Source organism: Notechis scutatus, chromosome 2 (assembly GCF_049901735.1).
Source record: "Notechis scutatus isolate UNSWTSFEM ecotype Mainland chromosome 2, rNotScu1.2, whole genome shotgun sequence".
In the NCBI taxonomy this organism is placed as follows: domain Eukaryota; kingdom Metazoa; phylum Chordata; class Lepidosauria; order Squamata; family Elapidae; genus Notechis; species Notechis scutatus.
Genome location: NC_142010.1, coordinates 252,462,579 through 252,478,166, shown reverse-complemented (window position 1 = coordinate 252,478,166; position 15,588 = coordinate 252,462,579). Strand labels below are relative to the sequence as shown.

Sequence of the window (15,588 nt, the reverse complement as noted above, 5' to 3'; positions counted from 1 at the left end):
GTGAAATTGTGATAGATGCACAAAAATCTCTCTACGGGAGATACTGAAGGGAAAAACTACAGGCACAATGAAAAAGTTAATATGTGGCTTTCTGATATCATGGCAGGAACCTGGATGCAGTTTTGGTAATGGAATTACTAAATTCTATTGTATTTCTTGGATGGACTGGACTGCTGCAGTGCTTATTTGGAAACTACTGTGACAGAACTATCATTTCAGCGTTTATACATGTTATAAATCATTTTATGAAAATTCTAGTTTTGCTGGCAATATATTAAAATTTAAAACTATCTTCGTTATTATAAGAGGAACTTTAACATCTGAAAACTGCAGAATAGCAATTAATTTTAATTCATTTCAGTTAAAACATCTTTTGGTACTACAATTGGATCATAGGCATCCGCAGTATCCAAAGTACTCACAATTATTGCCAGTATTGAAATGAGTTTAGGATATTAAATACTACAGTATTTTAATACCCACCACTAAGGTGGATATTAATTAGTTGCAAGAACTCTGGAATAAGAACTTGGAATATCTCATATTAAGAAATCTGTACTTAAAGAGTAAAATGTTAAAATGTTATAGCGTCAAAATCAGACCAATTCATTAAATTTTTCTTTTGTATGTATTAGTCACCCTAGGTCTAATTAAGAAAACTTGACTGATTATAATAATAATCAAAATTAATAAATAAACTTGATTTATTTATTTATTTATTTATTTATTTATTCAATGTAACCAGAATAAAGGAATTGGACTTGGAAGGGATCTTGAAGATCTTCTAGTCCAACCCCCTTCTCAAGCAGAATCCTACACCATTCCAGACAAATGGCTACCCAATCTCTTCTTAAAAACCTCCAGCGGGCTTCCGGTTTGAGCTTCACGGACAGAACGAAACCGCAATCGTGCGTGCTTTCAATCCATGCTCGCTGCTGGAGTGCCCCGAGCCGGCTGGTTTCAGGGCTAAGCCACCCTGTAGAGGTGGTGAAGAAGGGGGAGACTGCCAGCAGGGTTGAGGAGAGCCGCGCCTCTCGTCCTCAGCTGGCCATTACTCCCTTTCCCGAAGGTGGTTGCAGCGGTGGTCAGAAATGGCCACCTCAAAGAAGAACTCGACCGGAAAAGAATGTGCAGGAGGATGATAAGAAGAGAAAGTCTTGGTTGACCGGGTTAAACTGCAAAAGCAACAACTAAGGTACCCTGGAATTTAAACTACAAAAAAAAAAAAAAAGTAACATTCCTAAAAAAGACTTTGAAGCAGCGAAGGAGAGAGAAGGGAAAGGATTTGGTTTTTCTCTCTCTCTCCCTTTCTCCATATTGATAGCTAAGAGGTTTAAGCAAGAAATTGGGAAAAAAATCCACTTTGACATCAATAGGCATTGAAGCTGAAAATAAAATGTCAAAGGGATAATAAAGATCTCTGGATACTTAAATCTTTTAAAAGCAGGAAAGGAGAGAAAAAGAATAAAATGGCAGGATCTGTAAAAAAGGGAGGAGACTGCCTGGAATTAAAAGGAATTTACAGTAAAACTTTAACAAGACTTCTAAAAGATACATTTTAACTGAAACTTGGCAACAAAATAGTAGAACCCCAGGAAGAGAAAGTGGAAAAAAGAAGCCAAAAGAAACAGCTTGGGAGTATTTGGATTACTTGGTGATCTCTGGATTTTTGGTTATTGCATTTGAATGACTAAAATCAATCGGGTGGTTGTTTAAAAGTTTTTAAAATGGCACCACTTTTAGAAGAATTGAAGATGGAACTTAAAAAGTATAAAGAAGATGCAGAAGAAGGAAGAAGCTCTTTTGGCTTCGCATTTCAATTTTTAGAAATGGAGATTTGGAACTATGAGAAACAACAAGAAACTCCTGCAGAACAAGAAGATTGGGACAAAGAAGAAGCCATCTTTCATGAACGAGTAATTTTATGTGGGGAAGAAAAAGGAAAGGGGGGAAAGAGAATGGAGAATTTAAGATTCTGGCTTTCTGTGACTAAATCTTTGGACTGTTTAAAGAAGTGATAGTGGATCAAGAAATATTGGTGGCTCTTTTCTGTGGTTCATTACCACGATTCACGCCATGTTAATTACGATTTCTGGTTTGTTCCTCTCAAGCTAGCTAACAATCCGAAGGCAAGAATTAATTAACCATGATTTCCAGCTTTGGCTTGTTAGAATATTATGAGTCTGAGTTTATATGCTTTACAGAGCCCAAGGTTTGCTTAGCTAGAAATTGCAGTCACAAAAATATTTTGTTCATGTTCAGTATAAATTCTGTGTTACTGTATTGTGTAAACATACCCTGCATGAGTGTATATGTTTGATCTGACTTCATGTGTTCTGTGAACTTGGCTGATTTATTTAATTAATGTTAAAAAAAAAAAGGGCTGTTGGGAAATACCACAATGAAACCTATAAGCCAGTGTTGGCAAATCTTTTTGGCACTGAGTGCCAAAACGGGAGTGCATGCATGTGTGTGTGTGGGAGTGCTGGAAACCAGAAGAGTATGCATGCCGGAAACCCGAAGCTCAACTTCCCGGCACACACATGCGCGCCGGGGAGCTGCTCTGCTGGTTTTCGGCACTCCCGCACCGGAACCCCAAAGAGCAATGGGCGACGGCTGGCGTGCCCGGAGAGATGGCTCTGCGTGCCACTTCCGGCATGCATGCCATAGGTTCGCCATCATGGCTATAAGCCATTCAGGTGAGCTTAACTCTCTCAGGGCTTTTAGAAAATCAAAAAGGCAGTTTCAGTCTCATCATTAAGAAGAACAATCCATAGTAACAATGAAGCAGTAATTATTGCCTGGAGTAAAGTGGGTTGTGAGCAAAGATTGATCTGACTAGGAAGTTAACCATGCTGCTGCTTGTAATGATAATCCGCCAATAAAACTGAGGAAAGGAATTTTGAGAATAATGATATTCCCAAAGTGCAAGGATTAACTCGATATATATCTTTATCTCTTATACCTACCTCAAACTTCTGTTCATTTTAAAGCTAGACTGGATCTAGGCCCCATTTCAATCACTGATGCTGAACTCAAACATAATAATTGTTTTCCTGGAAACAATATGGAAATGTTACACCACTTGAGGGATATACCCCAATCTCTCCGTCTAAATTAAAGTGATGGGATTAGTATTGTAGGCTGTCCTATGTCCCTTGGTTGGGCCTTGCTGGATGATGATGTAATGAAAAGACTTTGAGCAATTCCTATTATGGCTCTATAAATCTATCTATCTATCTATCTATCTATCTATCTATCTATCTATCTATCATCTATCTAGTAGATCTTTGTTATGTCGAATAGACTGGCCCAGGCCTTAATGGCCCATTAGCAAAGGTGTGTGTTGGGACGTGACTTTCTGCCTCTCTGAGTTTCTACTTCTCTTTTAGGGGAAATATTCTGCCTTTTTAGTATATCCTAAAATATTTCAATTTTTTTAGGAAGGGGGTGGGTTTTAACTTCCAATGCTAATTTCACAATTGCAATGATTCACTTAAAAAGTGTGACAAGAAAGGCTGTAAAATGGGGCAAAATTCACTTAACAAATGTCTCGCTTAGCAACAGAAATGTTGGGGTCAATGGTGACCATAAGCCGAGAACTACCTGTACAAGATAGGTATAGCATTTTCTGTTGAAATCTCCCAGTTTCTCTGAATGGTCAAAATACTTAACATGTTTTGGATGGAGCTGAGCGTTTACTGGCTGGCTGCCCTTTCTGAGGTCATGCAGAGTTTGGATCAGATATTTTTAGGAGAGAATTACTTCTAATGTTACTCATTAGAGTAAACCCTGAGATTATCATGTATAAAAGCAGCAGCTAAATTTATAAATGACCCGGTTCAAATTATTATGGGAAATAATTTGTTAGTATGTTTTGTTAGTAGTCTACAGCTGGTATTCAGCAGGTTCTGACCAGTTCTGGAGAACCAGTAGCCGAAATTTTGAGTAGTTTGGAATACTACCTCTGACAGGCCCAGTCCCCATCTGTTCTCTGTCTCCCAAGTCCCAGCTGATTGGCTGGGTCTTCTTTTGTTCCCCTGCACAGGAGAATGGAGCTGAAAAGCAGGTTAGTGGGGTGGGGAGGTAATGGAGATTTTGAAGTATCCTTCCCCTGCCACGCCCACCAAGCCACGCCCACAGAACCGGTAGTAAAAAAAATTGAATCCCACCACTGTAGTAGTCTGCTCTTCTTCTCTTGCTAATCTTAGTTCATTTGAAAGAATTAAAATGCCTTCAACGCTGTGTTATCTATAGTAATGATGCATGGGATGGCATTGATCCACTTTATACCACGACTTAGATGTACTCACTATATGTAACCCGCTCCACAAGACCATATTTCTAAAGTCCTACGAGAGAAAATGAGTTGGTGACTTTTAAATTAAACTTTTGCAGCTGAAACTATATTAATTGCATTTTCAGGCGTGAAACCATAATGGCGGGCAACAGTTTGGTCCTGCCAGTCGTGCTGTGGGGACGCAAAGCTCCTACTCACTGTGTATCCGCTACGCTATTAATGGACGATGTTTCTATGATCATCACAGGATGTCACGATGGGCAGATATGTCTATGGGATCTCTCTTCCGATTTAGAAGTAAGTTTAAATCGTGGAATTAAAACATTTTTCAGTATAATACATGTTTTATTTGAAACATCTTAGAAATACAGTTTAAGTACATTTCTATTCAGTTCACTTTGAATTGGGTACATGTTTTGTAATTTGTCGAAAAGGCATTGCTAAGAGTATCTATGCATTTCCTGGGAAAATCCTTGCATCCTAAGCAAGAACACGTCAATATATGCTATTGATATTCATAGGGTTGCTTTTGTAGGGCTGCTGATTTAAAAAAAAAATCATTAAATCATGGAAAATCAATGAACTCTTTTGAAAAGTGACTCTGCGGGGCTTCCTTTCTCCCATGACCCTTTGGAGGTCAACATGCTTAGATTAATTTGAAAAGAATAAATACTTTTAGAATGTACCGTTTGTTTCTCCAGTCCTGCTTCTAAAACCGTACTACTGATTTATTTATTTCTAAGGCATGCAGAGTGCTTGTAATTTGGACCGACCCTTTGAGCAATTTTGACATCCAAACAAATAACCTAGAGTGTGATATCATTATTGAATACTTTTATATCCCTTTTTTGTTCAATTTATATAGTCAGATATTACGTTCAGTTGCATTTGCAGCATCTTCATGAAGAAACGAATGTTTTAACTTATTAGTGAATTTATGAATGATATCTATTCTGGTAAAGTGAAATAACTTTCAAGAATATATTTTCTGTTTTCTGCTTGTAACATTAGATAAGAAAGAAGAAGGTGACTAATCCTGTACAAAGTTTGAGTAAGCTATTCCCCCAGTTTTAATTTGTTCTCCATTTGGGGGGAAAACTGTAAAATATTTCTTAGCAAATACATCCTAGCAGTATGATTGCACTGGATCCTTTTGTTTCCCACACAGTGAATAGTGCCTAATTGTGGTGCGGTGGCCCAAGGTGGAGCTCTCACCTCACATTCAGGAGGCTGTGAGTTCAATCCTAGATAGAGGCAGATATTTCTCTCTGGGCATGATGATAATATAACTGCTGAATATAACTCCGCATTAGCGACAGGAAGGGCATCCGGCTAGTAAACACTCAGCTCCATTCAGTTGTCCAAACTCCACCCCGCAAGGGATTATGGGATCATTAAATTATGATGATGAATAGTGCCTAATTGGATGCTGTTTTGGAGTGCAAAACACAGTGTCAAATATAGCTCCAAGAGACTATCTTGATCATCTTTCATATATTGGACCAAAGCCTTCTGTTTTCATGAATTGTAAATAAATCAACCCATGGAACTGCCTTGCAACAAATATTCATTACCTTTAATATAATTTTTGAAAGAGCAAGATGAATGATGTTTATCTGGCAGAGGATTTGTGTGATGCATGCCTTTTATTTGGAATAATTAAAGCTATATCAAAGCCCTTTGTTGCAGTAAATTATTCACCTTCTATAGTGTTGCCATCAGACTAAAGACCTTGAGAATTGGATCGCTTCCTAAATAGTACATTACAATTTCGGGAAATAATATAAATGTTCTTAATAGTAGATCACAACTTTGGAATATCTACTGCCAAATTGACAGTCTTCATGTTTGAATGACTCGTGCGACCTACTTTTACATTATCTTAAAGAATAATTTTCTCAACTTTTCATACTTTGTTTTTCCAAATTCCTGGAGATAGTAATTATTTACTCATAATGGGGGAGTAAAAGTATGAAAAGTTTACAAACGTGTGTATTATTCTCATGCCTTTGACAGTGCTTTCAATTTTTTTAAAATAATATTTGAAATTGCTCAAAGTTATTTGTTATTTTTTTTCTCCCTGATTCTAGATTTATCCTAGAGCTTTGTTATTTGGTCATACAGCATCAATCACTTGTTTATCCAAAGCCAGTTCTTCAAGTGAAAAACAGTATATAGTGAGTGCATCTGAAAGCGGGTAAGGATTTGCTTTTGAGCCAAATTTTCTATTGATGACTGAATTATTTTAGGTCTCTTATAATACAGTATAATACAGTATTATCTTAAAATCTGCTTGAGCAATATTTTTTGCTTTCATAGGCAATCCAAGTATAATGTCATGCCCCTGTTAGAATTTAACTCTGAGGGAGAGGAGGAACAGCCGACAGGGAGTGGAAGTGGAAGTGTGGCTCCGGAGGTTGTGGAGGAAACTGGGGAAGGGCACAGGCCGGCTGGGCATTCAGAGGAAGACCCAGGCCCATACCCTCTTCATCTTAGGGCACGCAGGGAAGAGCGGATAAGGGAGAAATGTGAATGGCGTGGTCTACGGGGGTGGAAAGGGCCCTGATCCCCTTCATGGGCTGCAGCTGTGAGGACTGTTTAAAAGTACAAACTGCGCATGGCCCAGTGCTGGAAGCAAAGCGTGAAAATATTTCTAGTCTGTCTGTTCTTATCTGAGTTCTGGCGTCCTTCCCAGTGTGTGTATTTCGATATCTGTGGACGTCTTGAAGCCCTTATCCTGCCTTGTCTCATTAATTGCTTCAGTGTGGTTTGTGTTGTTTTTTCCTATTTATAATTTATATGTATTTTGAGTTTGAGCGGAATTTCTTCCTTTTCGCAACTGTTTGCGGGGGAGTTTTTTCTCCAGTCAATGATAATTGGACCTTTGAAGCCAAGTTGAAGAAATTAAAGGTACCTCACCTGTTTTTGTGACTTTTATATCCCACATATAATTTCTGCATCATCCTTCTACATCTCTCCTTCCTAAAGTGATATATCGATAAACAATTGTGGGGTAGGGACAGTACCAAATAATGATTGCTTAACATTCATACCTACTACATTGCCTTTTTTTTCTTCCTGTAGAGAAATGTGCCTTTGGGATGTGAACGATGGAAGGTGCATTGAATTTACAAAATTAGCCTGCACTCATACTGGCATACAGGTAAATACTTTTAATATGGATTACACTACAGGTAGTCCTCGACTTACAGCAGTTCATTGAATGACTGTTCAAAGTTACAATGGCACTGAAAAAAAGTGACGTATGTTTCACAGTTACGACCATTGTGGCATCCCCATAAATCCTGTGATCAAAATTCAGATGGTTGGCAGTTGGTTCATACTTATGACCTTTGCTGTGTCCCAAGGTTCAGTGATCCCCTTTTATGACCTTCGGACAGGCAAAGTCAATGGGGAAATCCACAGATTCACTTTAACAACTGGGTTACTAACTTATCAACTGCAGTGATTCACTTAACAACTGGCAAGAAAGGTCATGATATGGGACAAAACTCACCTAACAAATGTCTCACTTAACCACAGAAGGTTTGGGCTCCATTGTGGTCATAAGCCGAGGACTACTTGTAGCTATGTATAATATAAATATAAACGAATATGTAGGCTTCAATGTATAAAATTGCTTTTGAGCTTTGCTTTAATCTGATATGGTTTCAAGTGACTCAAGTACACAATCCAAGTATATCTGTATTAGATAAGTATTTTTATGTAATGAAATATTTGAAAACTAAAACCATTGATAATCTTTGGGAGAATTGGCAAAACAACCACAAAGAAATAAAATTATGGCTATATTGTGAGACAGTTAAAGGCACCTGTTTTTGCTGTCTTTTAGGAGCCAGCTGGAATGCAGAAATAGTGAAAGTCAGGTAATTTGTTATAGGGTAAATTTGATTTAAATAAAATCAATTTAAATATCACTAGTCAGGAAAACTCAGTTTAATTATTTCCTGGGCCAGGAAGATTCCATTAATCATTATTTTCTTCTCAAAATATTTGATACAACCTTACTATATACTCAGAAAAAGAAGTAGCTTTCAGTATTAGGTGGTAGGCCACATTTTTACATTAATTTTCATTAAATTCATTAACAGGATTGATGGTTTTAATCAGGAATGTTTACCATAATTATTGTTCTAAACAGTTGTATGAGTTTTGCAAAAAAAGGTGGCTGCTTTTAATTGTTCAAAAAGAGGTAGTCCTGCATTTTGTTCAGTACCTCTTTGAGCACTGTCATCTATCTTTTGCATTTTCAATGGTTAATTCTTTCTGAGCTAGGTTGATTTTTAACAAAATGTTTAAAGAAAAACTTGCAGATCTAATGCAAATTCTAAAAAAATGGTGTCAATTTACCTTTTAAAAATCATTTGTTTTTAACTCCCTTGGTTTGATTGCTGGGAAAAATGACCAAGCAGTTGCGAGCATGCATGATACTTAATAAAGAAAACCTGATTATCTGGCATTTGGGATACCACACATTAGCCTGGCTCTAATGTCCTTTTTCCATTCTCTTTTAGTTCTATCAATTCACAGTTGGGACTCAGCGTGAAGGGAGATTGTTGTGTCATGGCCATTATCCAGAAATTCTTGTTGTGGATGCTACCAGCCTTGAAGTTCTTTATTCCTTGGTGTCGAAGATTTCTAAGGACTGGATCAGTTCTATGAGCATTATTCGATCTCATAGAACACAAGGTGAGCCAATAACCATAGTACAGGTTCTTATTTTTCAGGAATTTTCTTGGCAACCATAAATAATAATAATAACATATGAAACTTGTATGCCACCTGACTTCAAAAAACTCAGGCTCCCAACAATCCAAGATGTTATAGTGAAAGATAAAAGATGGAAAGAAGTGAGGGGCTTCATCATCCCTTGTAAAAGTCCTGGGTGAAACAATAATAAAGAAACAAATTAATAAATCATTTTTTAAAAAAGCAAGGCAAGAATCAATTCAGTCACATCTAAATTTGGCTTTGCCCAATTCTTGCTGATCCAAGAAATCATATGCTATTTCATTTACATGATTTTGCATTGTTTTATTATTGTATTTAGATTTAGATTGTGTACTGTAAGCCCTTCAGGGTCATCTAAGTAGTTAACATACAACTATTGGCAATAAATTCATGTAAAACAATGTTAGAGTGTAATCTTACATTTAAAGCCAAGATTAAGGAATGCTATGCATATGCTGAATCTGTGTCAACCAATGAAATCACTCAACAAAAACCCAGTCTCCATCTTCAATCCAAAATTTGAAAGAGGAGGAGCCAGAGGAATTCTGGGCCATAAGCAATTCCATAACATAAGAACAGCCATCAAAAGGCTGAGGTTTTCATCCGTCACTGATGGATTAGTCATTGCACCTTATGCTTAATGAGGAATGAGAAAATGTCAAGAATATAGGGAGTTGCCTTAAATCAGGGGTGTCAAACAAAATTTTACTGAGGGCAGCATCAAGGTTGTGTTTGACCTTGGGGGGCCAGGGTGGGTGTGGCCATCTCGACATCACTGTTGGGGGTGCCTGTGGTTGCCTGAGTGCTCTGCTAACAAAACGGGTCCCCGAGCTCAGTTTTCAGCTGCAACGGCCTCCTGCAACCCTTTGCCAGCAAAAACGGAGCTCCCAAGTTCTGTTTCCACTGGCAGAGGCACCATAGGCCGGTCCTTCGCTGTTTCCAGGGTGGCCCTGTGGGCCAGATCTAAGCACCCCGCTGGCCGGATCTGGCTCCCTGGGCCTTGAGCTTGACAACCCTGCCTTACATCAAATCAGATCTTTGTTCAGTTTCATTTGGCTCAGGTAGCTGCCCATCATAGGTTGAACAGAATATTTTGCTTCTGAGACTGGATCTAGAATCCTTTGTATGTCAAGAAATTGGTTTTCCAACATCGTATGTAATTCCCTTGAGCTTCTCAGCTCATGAATGTGACCTAAAATAGATGCATTTCTTAGGTTTTATCCTCAGCATCTTCTTTTCATTGCGTGGGTCAGATAAATGCTACTGAATTTATGAAATAATTCTGACTGTGTGTCTTGTGGGACAATGATTATTTTTTTCTTCTCTAGAGGACACTGTTGTAGCAGTATCTGTGTCTGGCATTCTTAAAGTATGGATTGTAACTTCTGAACTGAGTCACATACAGGTAAGAAAAAACAAATATAGTTTTATGGTGATGAACTTCTTTTTTTCCAGTATTGCCAGTCTGATTGACTTATTTTTTTCACTGCTGTGTTACCCTTGAAAGGTTTTTAGCAGTACTTCTGTTTCTGCTCAGATATGCTATCCCTGATGCCCGACGGCTATTTAAAATTTGTTGAGTGGGAGGTTTGTTTGCTTTTCCTACGCTATGATTAGAGTACATTCATTTAGGCCAGGGGTGGCCCATGGGCTGGATGCATCACGTGCAGGCCACGCCCACCCCAGCTCCGCGAAAGGGAAAAAAAATGTCGCGATACATAATGTGACACTGCAAGTGTCAGCTCATAAAATATTTCTATGACCTTTTTAGATTTTCCCACAAGAAGGGGGAGCAGCCGCTTGCAAACCGAAACTGCATTCCATAAATGTTTTCAAAGATAGTAACTAGGTGACCGAAGTTTCTGCCGTGCAAAATTCTAACTGGAGAGCATGATTGATGACTCTCGGCTACAGATGTGTCCCATTGGAGAATATGAATTACGATACACCCAGTGGGTGAGGGAAAACCAGGGTCAAGGGTGACAGTGAAGGATGTGTCTCAGAGTCGGCTACACCCAGGCAATGCTGGACCTTTTAACTCCCAATAAATCCTTTTTAAGTTTTGGAAGTTTGGCTTGAGGCTCATGATTTAAATGGGGGTAGCTGCTGGAGCCTTGACAGCAAGTTTGACACCCATGATTGATGCGGACTGAGAAAATTTGAATATTGTAAACTGTGGATTAAATGTGGATTCACTTTTCAGTTTCAATTTTAGTTCTTCAGTTCTTGCCCTTTATATTTTACCTATTTCAAGAAAGGAGAATTCATTCTTATCATGTTTCTAGGGCTCAGTTTCTCCCCAACAACAGTTGAATTGAAAATACGATTTTGTATACTGTAATGGAATTTTAAAACGACATACTGCATTTAAAAATGAGAAATACACACTTCCAAACGTATTTGTATTTTGAAAGCAATCCTTCAAGCTAAGATTCAAGGCTGGAAAAAGAATGGGACAAAGAGAAGTAGAAAAGAGCAATTTAGAAAGGAGGAGTAGAGAAATAGAAATTGTATTGTGGGTTATTGCATAAAAGCCTTTAAATTTCTCCTTACTTTTAATCTCTTCCAAGGATACGGAACCAATCTTTGAAGAGGAATCTAAACCAATTTACTGTCAGAACTGCCAGAGCATTTCCTTCTGTGCATTTACCCAAAGATCACTTTTGGTAGTTTGTTCTAAATACTGGAGGGTAAGGATAACCAGTTAAGTGAAAGCTGGCATTTCTTTGTTGTTCAGTCTGCTGTAGTTAAATTGTGCATGAGGCAAACATGCAAAAAAAATATATCTCCAGACGGCCGGACTCTAAATTGATTAGTCTACGGTGATTTCTCTGCATAGCTAATTGCCTCAGGGTGCTTGAGCTCACATAGTTGCTGGACTGCTATTTTTACAGAAAACTACAACCATTTAGCCAGACGTTAAAATAATATTTAATAGGATATTCACAATGCTTCTGTTTTCAGACTTTTTCGTTTAATTTTGTTTTTAGAGAATTACTTCTGATACCGAATATATATTTTTTTGCAATGTTTTTGCGTCCTGCCTCCTTGTATGGCCTGTCATACATGAGAATGATATACTTTTTTCCCTGAAGGTTTTTGATTTGCTGAATTGAAAAGTTTTATTGATTGTTTATATTTTTTTTCGTGTGTTTCTAAAAAATGTTCTTTAGGTACCCTAAAGGTGTAAATTCCATTGAGTGTCTTTTGCTTTTTTATATTGAAAGGGTTTAATAAACAAATGCATTTTTTATTAAAAAAAAAAAACACTAATTGCAGCCACTATAAGAAAGGCTATTTGTATTTACATTTCTTAATTTACAATCAATTTATGTTATGCAGTTACTTTTCTTTAGGTCTTTGATGCTGGAGATTATTCCTTATTGTGCTCAGTCCCAAGTGAAAATGGACAGACATGGACAGGAGGTGATTTTGTGTCAGCAGACAAAGTGATAATATGGACTGAAGATGGACAAAGTTTTATATATAAACTGCCAGCCAGGTATGTGATATTAATAGGGCATAAATAACTAAATAAATAAAGATTACTGTCTAGAATTTTGTGTGTTCAAATAGAATGAGGGATAGTGATACTAATAAATTAATTTATCAAACCATACATTTTTTTTTACTGATCTGTCATTAGAACAGAGACCAGATTTGGTGGTATGGTTAAGGCATCAGGCTAGAAGTCAGGGGCCATGAATTTAGTCCTGATTTAGGCACCAAACCAGCTAGGTTACCTGGATCTAGTCCCTTTCTCTCAGCCCTAGGAAGGAGGCAATAGCAGTTCCTGAAAACCTTGTCAAGAAAACTGCAGGAACTTCCGGTTTGAGCTTCTTCGGCGACAGACCGAAACCTCGTTTCTGCGAGGCTTCGATCCATGCTTGCCGCTGGAGCGCCCCGAGCCGGCTGGTTTTGGGGCTAAGCCACCCCGTAGAGGTGGTGAAGAAGGGGGAGATTGCCTGCAGGGTTGAGGAGAGCCGCATCTCTCCTCCCCAGCTGGCCATTACTCCCTTTCCCAAAGGCAGTTGTAGTGGTGGTCAGAAATAGCCACCACAAAGAAGAACTCGACCGGAAAAGAATGTGCAGGAGGAAGATAAGAAGAGAAAGTGTTGGTTGACCGGGTCAAACAGCAAAAGCAACAAATAAGGTATCCTGGAATTGAAACTATTTAAAAAAAAAACAATAACATTTTTCCCTAAGAAGATTTTTAACCTGCGAAGGAGAGAGAAAAGGGAAAAGATTTGGGTTTTTTTTTCTCCTTTTCCTATACTGACAGCTAAGAGACTTAAGAAAGAAATTGGAAAAAAATCCACTTTGACGTTAATAGGCATTTAATGCTGAAAATAAAAAGTCAAAGGGATAATAAAGATTTCTGGATAATCAAAAGCTTTTGAAAACAGGAAAGGAAAGAAAAAGAATAAAAGGGCAGGATCTGGAAGGGAGGAGACTGCCTGCAATTAAAACGAACTTACAGCAAAATCTCAACAAGACTTCCAAAAGATACATTTTAACTGAAATATCGCAACAAAAACCCCAGGAAGAGAAAGTGGAAAAAGAAATAAGAAGAAATAACTTGGAACTATTTAGATTACTTGATGATTTCTGGATTTTTGGTTATTGTATTTGAATGACTAAAATCAATTGGGTGGTTGTTTAAAACTGTTTAAAATGGCTCCACTTTTAGAAGAACTGAAAATGGAACTTAAAAAGTACAAAGAAGATGCACAAGAAAGGAGAGGTTCTTTTGGCTTCGTATTTCAATTTTTAGAAATGGAGATTTGGAATTATGAGAAACAACAAGAAATGCCTGCAGAACAAGAAGATTGGGACAAAGAAGAAGCCATATTTAATGAACAAGTAATCTTAGGTGGGGGGGGGAAAAGGAAAGGGGGGAAAGAGAATGGAAAGTTTAAGATTGGGAAAAACAACTTCCCCCCAAAAAATAGAGTGAAAAATAAGTATAAAATCAGAGAGCAACAGAAGAGGGAAATGCAGAAGAGAGAATTAGAAGTAGAGAGACAAGGGGGTAAAAAGGGGATGGAGAAGAAGAGAGGGAAGAAAGAAAGGAAAAGAAGTTATAAAGGACAGAAACAAAATATAGAGAAACAGGGCCTATTTAGAGATAATGGGTGAAAATTTAATGGAAAAAGGGATTCTGCAAAGGTACATAAGATAGTATTGTTATATTAGAAACAGAAATAATTTTTAGAAAATATGAAACGATGTATAATTAAATGTTTGATAAAATAACTATCGTAATTCAGTGGAATGCTTGTTAATAAATAAATGTAACAAAATGAATATTTAATGATTTACAAAACATGTGAAAAGAAATAAGGGAAAAATTAATTATGGAGATTATATGTGTCTTTAAGGAAGTATGATATTTAATTGAAAAGAAGTCTGAAAGATGTTAAGATTTTAATGATTATTAATGATAGAACTGAATTGGAATGGAATGAGGGTTTATAATTACATATATTTATAATCTTTTTTTAAAAAGAATATAGTGTGCATTATAAGAATGTACCAAGCAGAATTCGATTGGAAGTTATGTATTATGTATTATATTGAAGGTCATAACCTTAAGGTATATATTGAAGTTTAAATAAGAGTTGAATGGATGTAATTAAAAGATATAAAGGTGTCATACTCCAATTAGTAACTACAGAAGAAAATTTGTTTAATGAGAAAAGATAATGTGAAATTGAAACAGAACAGACAAAAGTATAAATATAATGATTTGAATTGAGATGAGATAATCAAAATAAAATTGAGAAAATTAAAAGAGGGAAAAACTATATAGAAAATGTAGAATAGTATAAGATATGGAATAGAACACAAAAAGGAGCATGAAATTGAGTTTTGTGTCTGTATAAAGAAGTTCAACCCAGGACCATGCTATTTTCAAAAAGATGTTTTATTTGTATTTTGTATGTGTGAAAACCCAAATAAAACTTTATTTAAAAAGAAAAAAAGAAAACTGCAGAGATTACTTTTGGCAGTCTCTGATTATAGCAATAGCACTTAGACTTACATACTGCTTCCTGGTGCTTTACAGCCCTCTCTAAGTGGTTTGCAGAGTCAGCATATGTCCCCCCAAGCAATATAGGTCCTCATTTACAGACCTTGGAAGGATGGAAGGCTGAGTCAACCTTGAGCCAGTGAGAATCAAACTATTGGTAGTCAGCAGAATTAGCCTGCAATACTGCATTTTAACCACTGTTCCACCATGGCTCCTTGGATGTGTCTGATTGGAAGAACAAAAAACATTTTAAAAAAAATAGAATGTATCACAGTACTCTGAACTTGGACATCATAGGAAACTGGGATCAGCTCTATTTCTTTAAATGTGCAGGATAGGATTTCTTTTTATGTGCCAAAAAGGAGAGGAACTGTGACAGAGATAAATAAATATGTTTGAACTGGCTTTATTATGCAGTTTGTGAAGCTGAATGGATAAAGTTCATATTGTCAGTGTGTAGGTGATTAGCTTTTTACATTTCCCTGTGAGTAGTTAAATTTAGATC

At 37.1% G+C, this 15,588-nt stretch overlaps 1 protein-coding gene across 5 annotated transcripts in view; it reads left to right on the top strand.

Moving 5' to 3' along the window:
- The window catches only part of WDR7 (WD repeat domain 7), a 265,074-nt gene that overhangs the window by 12,049 nt on the left and 237,437 nt on the right, over positions 1 to 15,588 (top strand). For all 5 annotated transcript variants that reach the window (XM_087958594.1, XM_087958593.1, XM_087958592.1 and 2 more), the window contains exons 2-8: positions 4,426 to 4,597; positions 6,391 to 6,497; positions 7,385 to 7,463; positions 8,836 to 9,010; positions 10,381 to 10,457; positions 11,623 to 11,742; positions 12,409 to 12,554. In XM_087958594.1, the coding sequence (XP_087814720.1) occupies positions 4,439 to 4,597; positions 6,391 to 6,497; positions 7,385 to 7,463; positions 8,836 to 9,010; positions 10,381 to 10,457; positions 11,623 to 11,742; positions 12,409 to 12,554 (863 nt within the window). In that variant the 5' untranslated portion in view covers positions 4,426 to 4,438. The remainder of the gene's footprint in view (positions 1 to 4,425; positions 4,598 to 6,390; positions 6,498 to 7,384; positions 7,464 to 8,835; positions 9,011 to 10,380; positions 10,458 to 11,622; positions 11,743 to 12,408; positions 12,555 to 15,588) is intronic.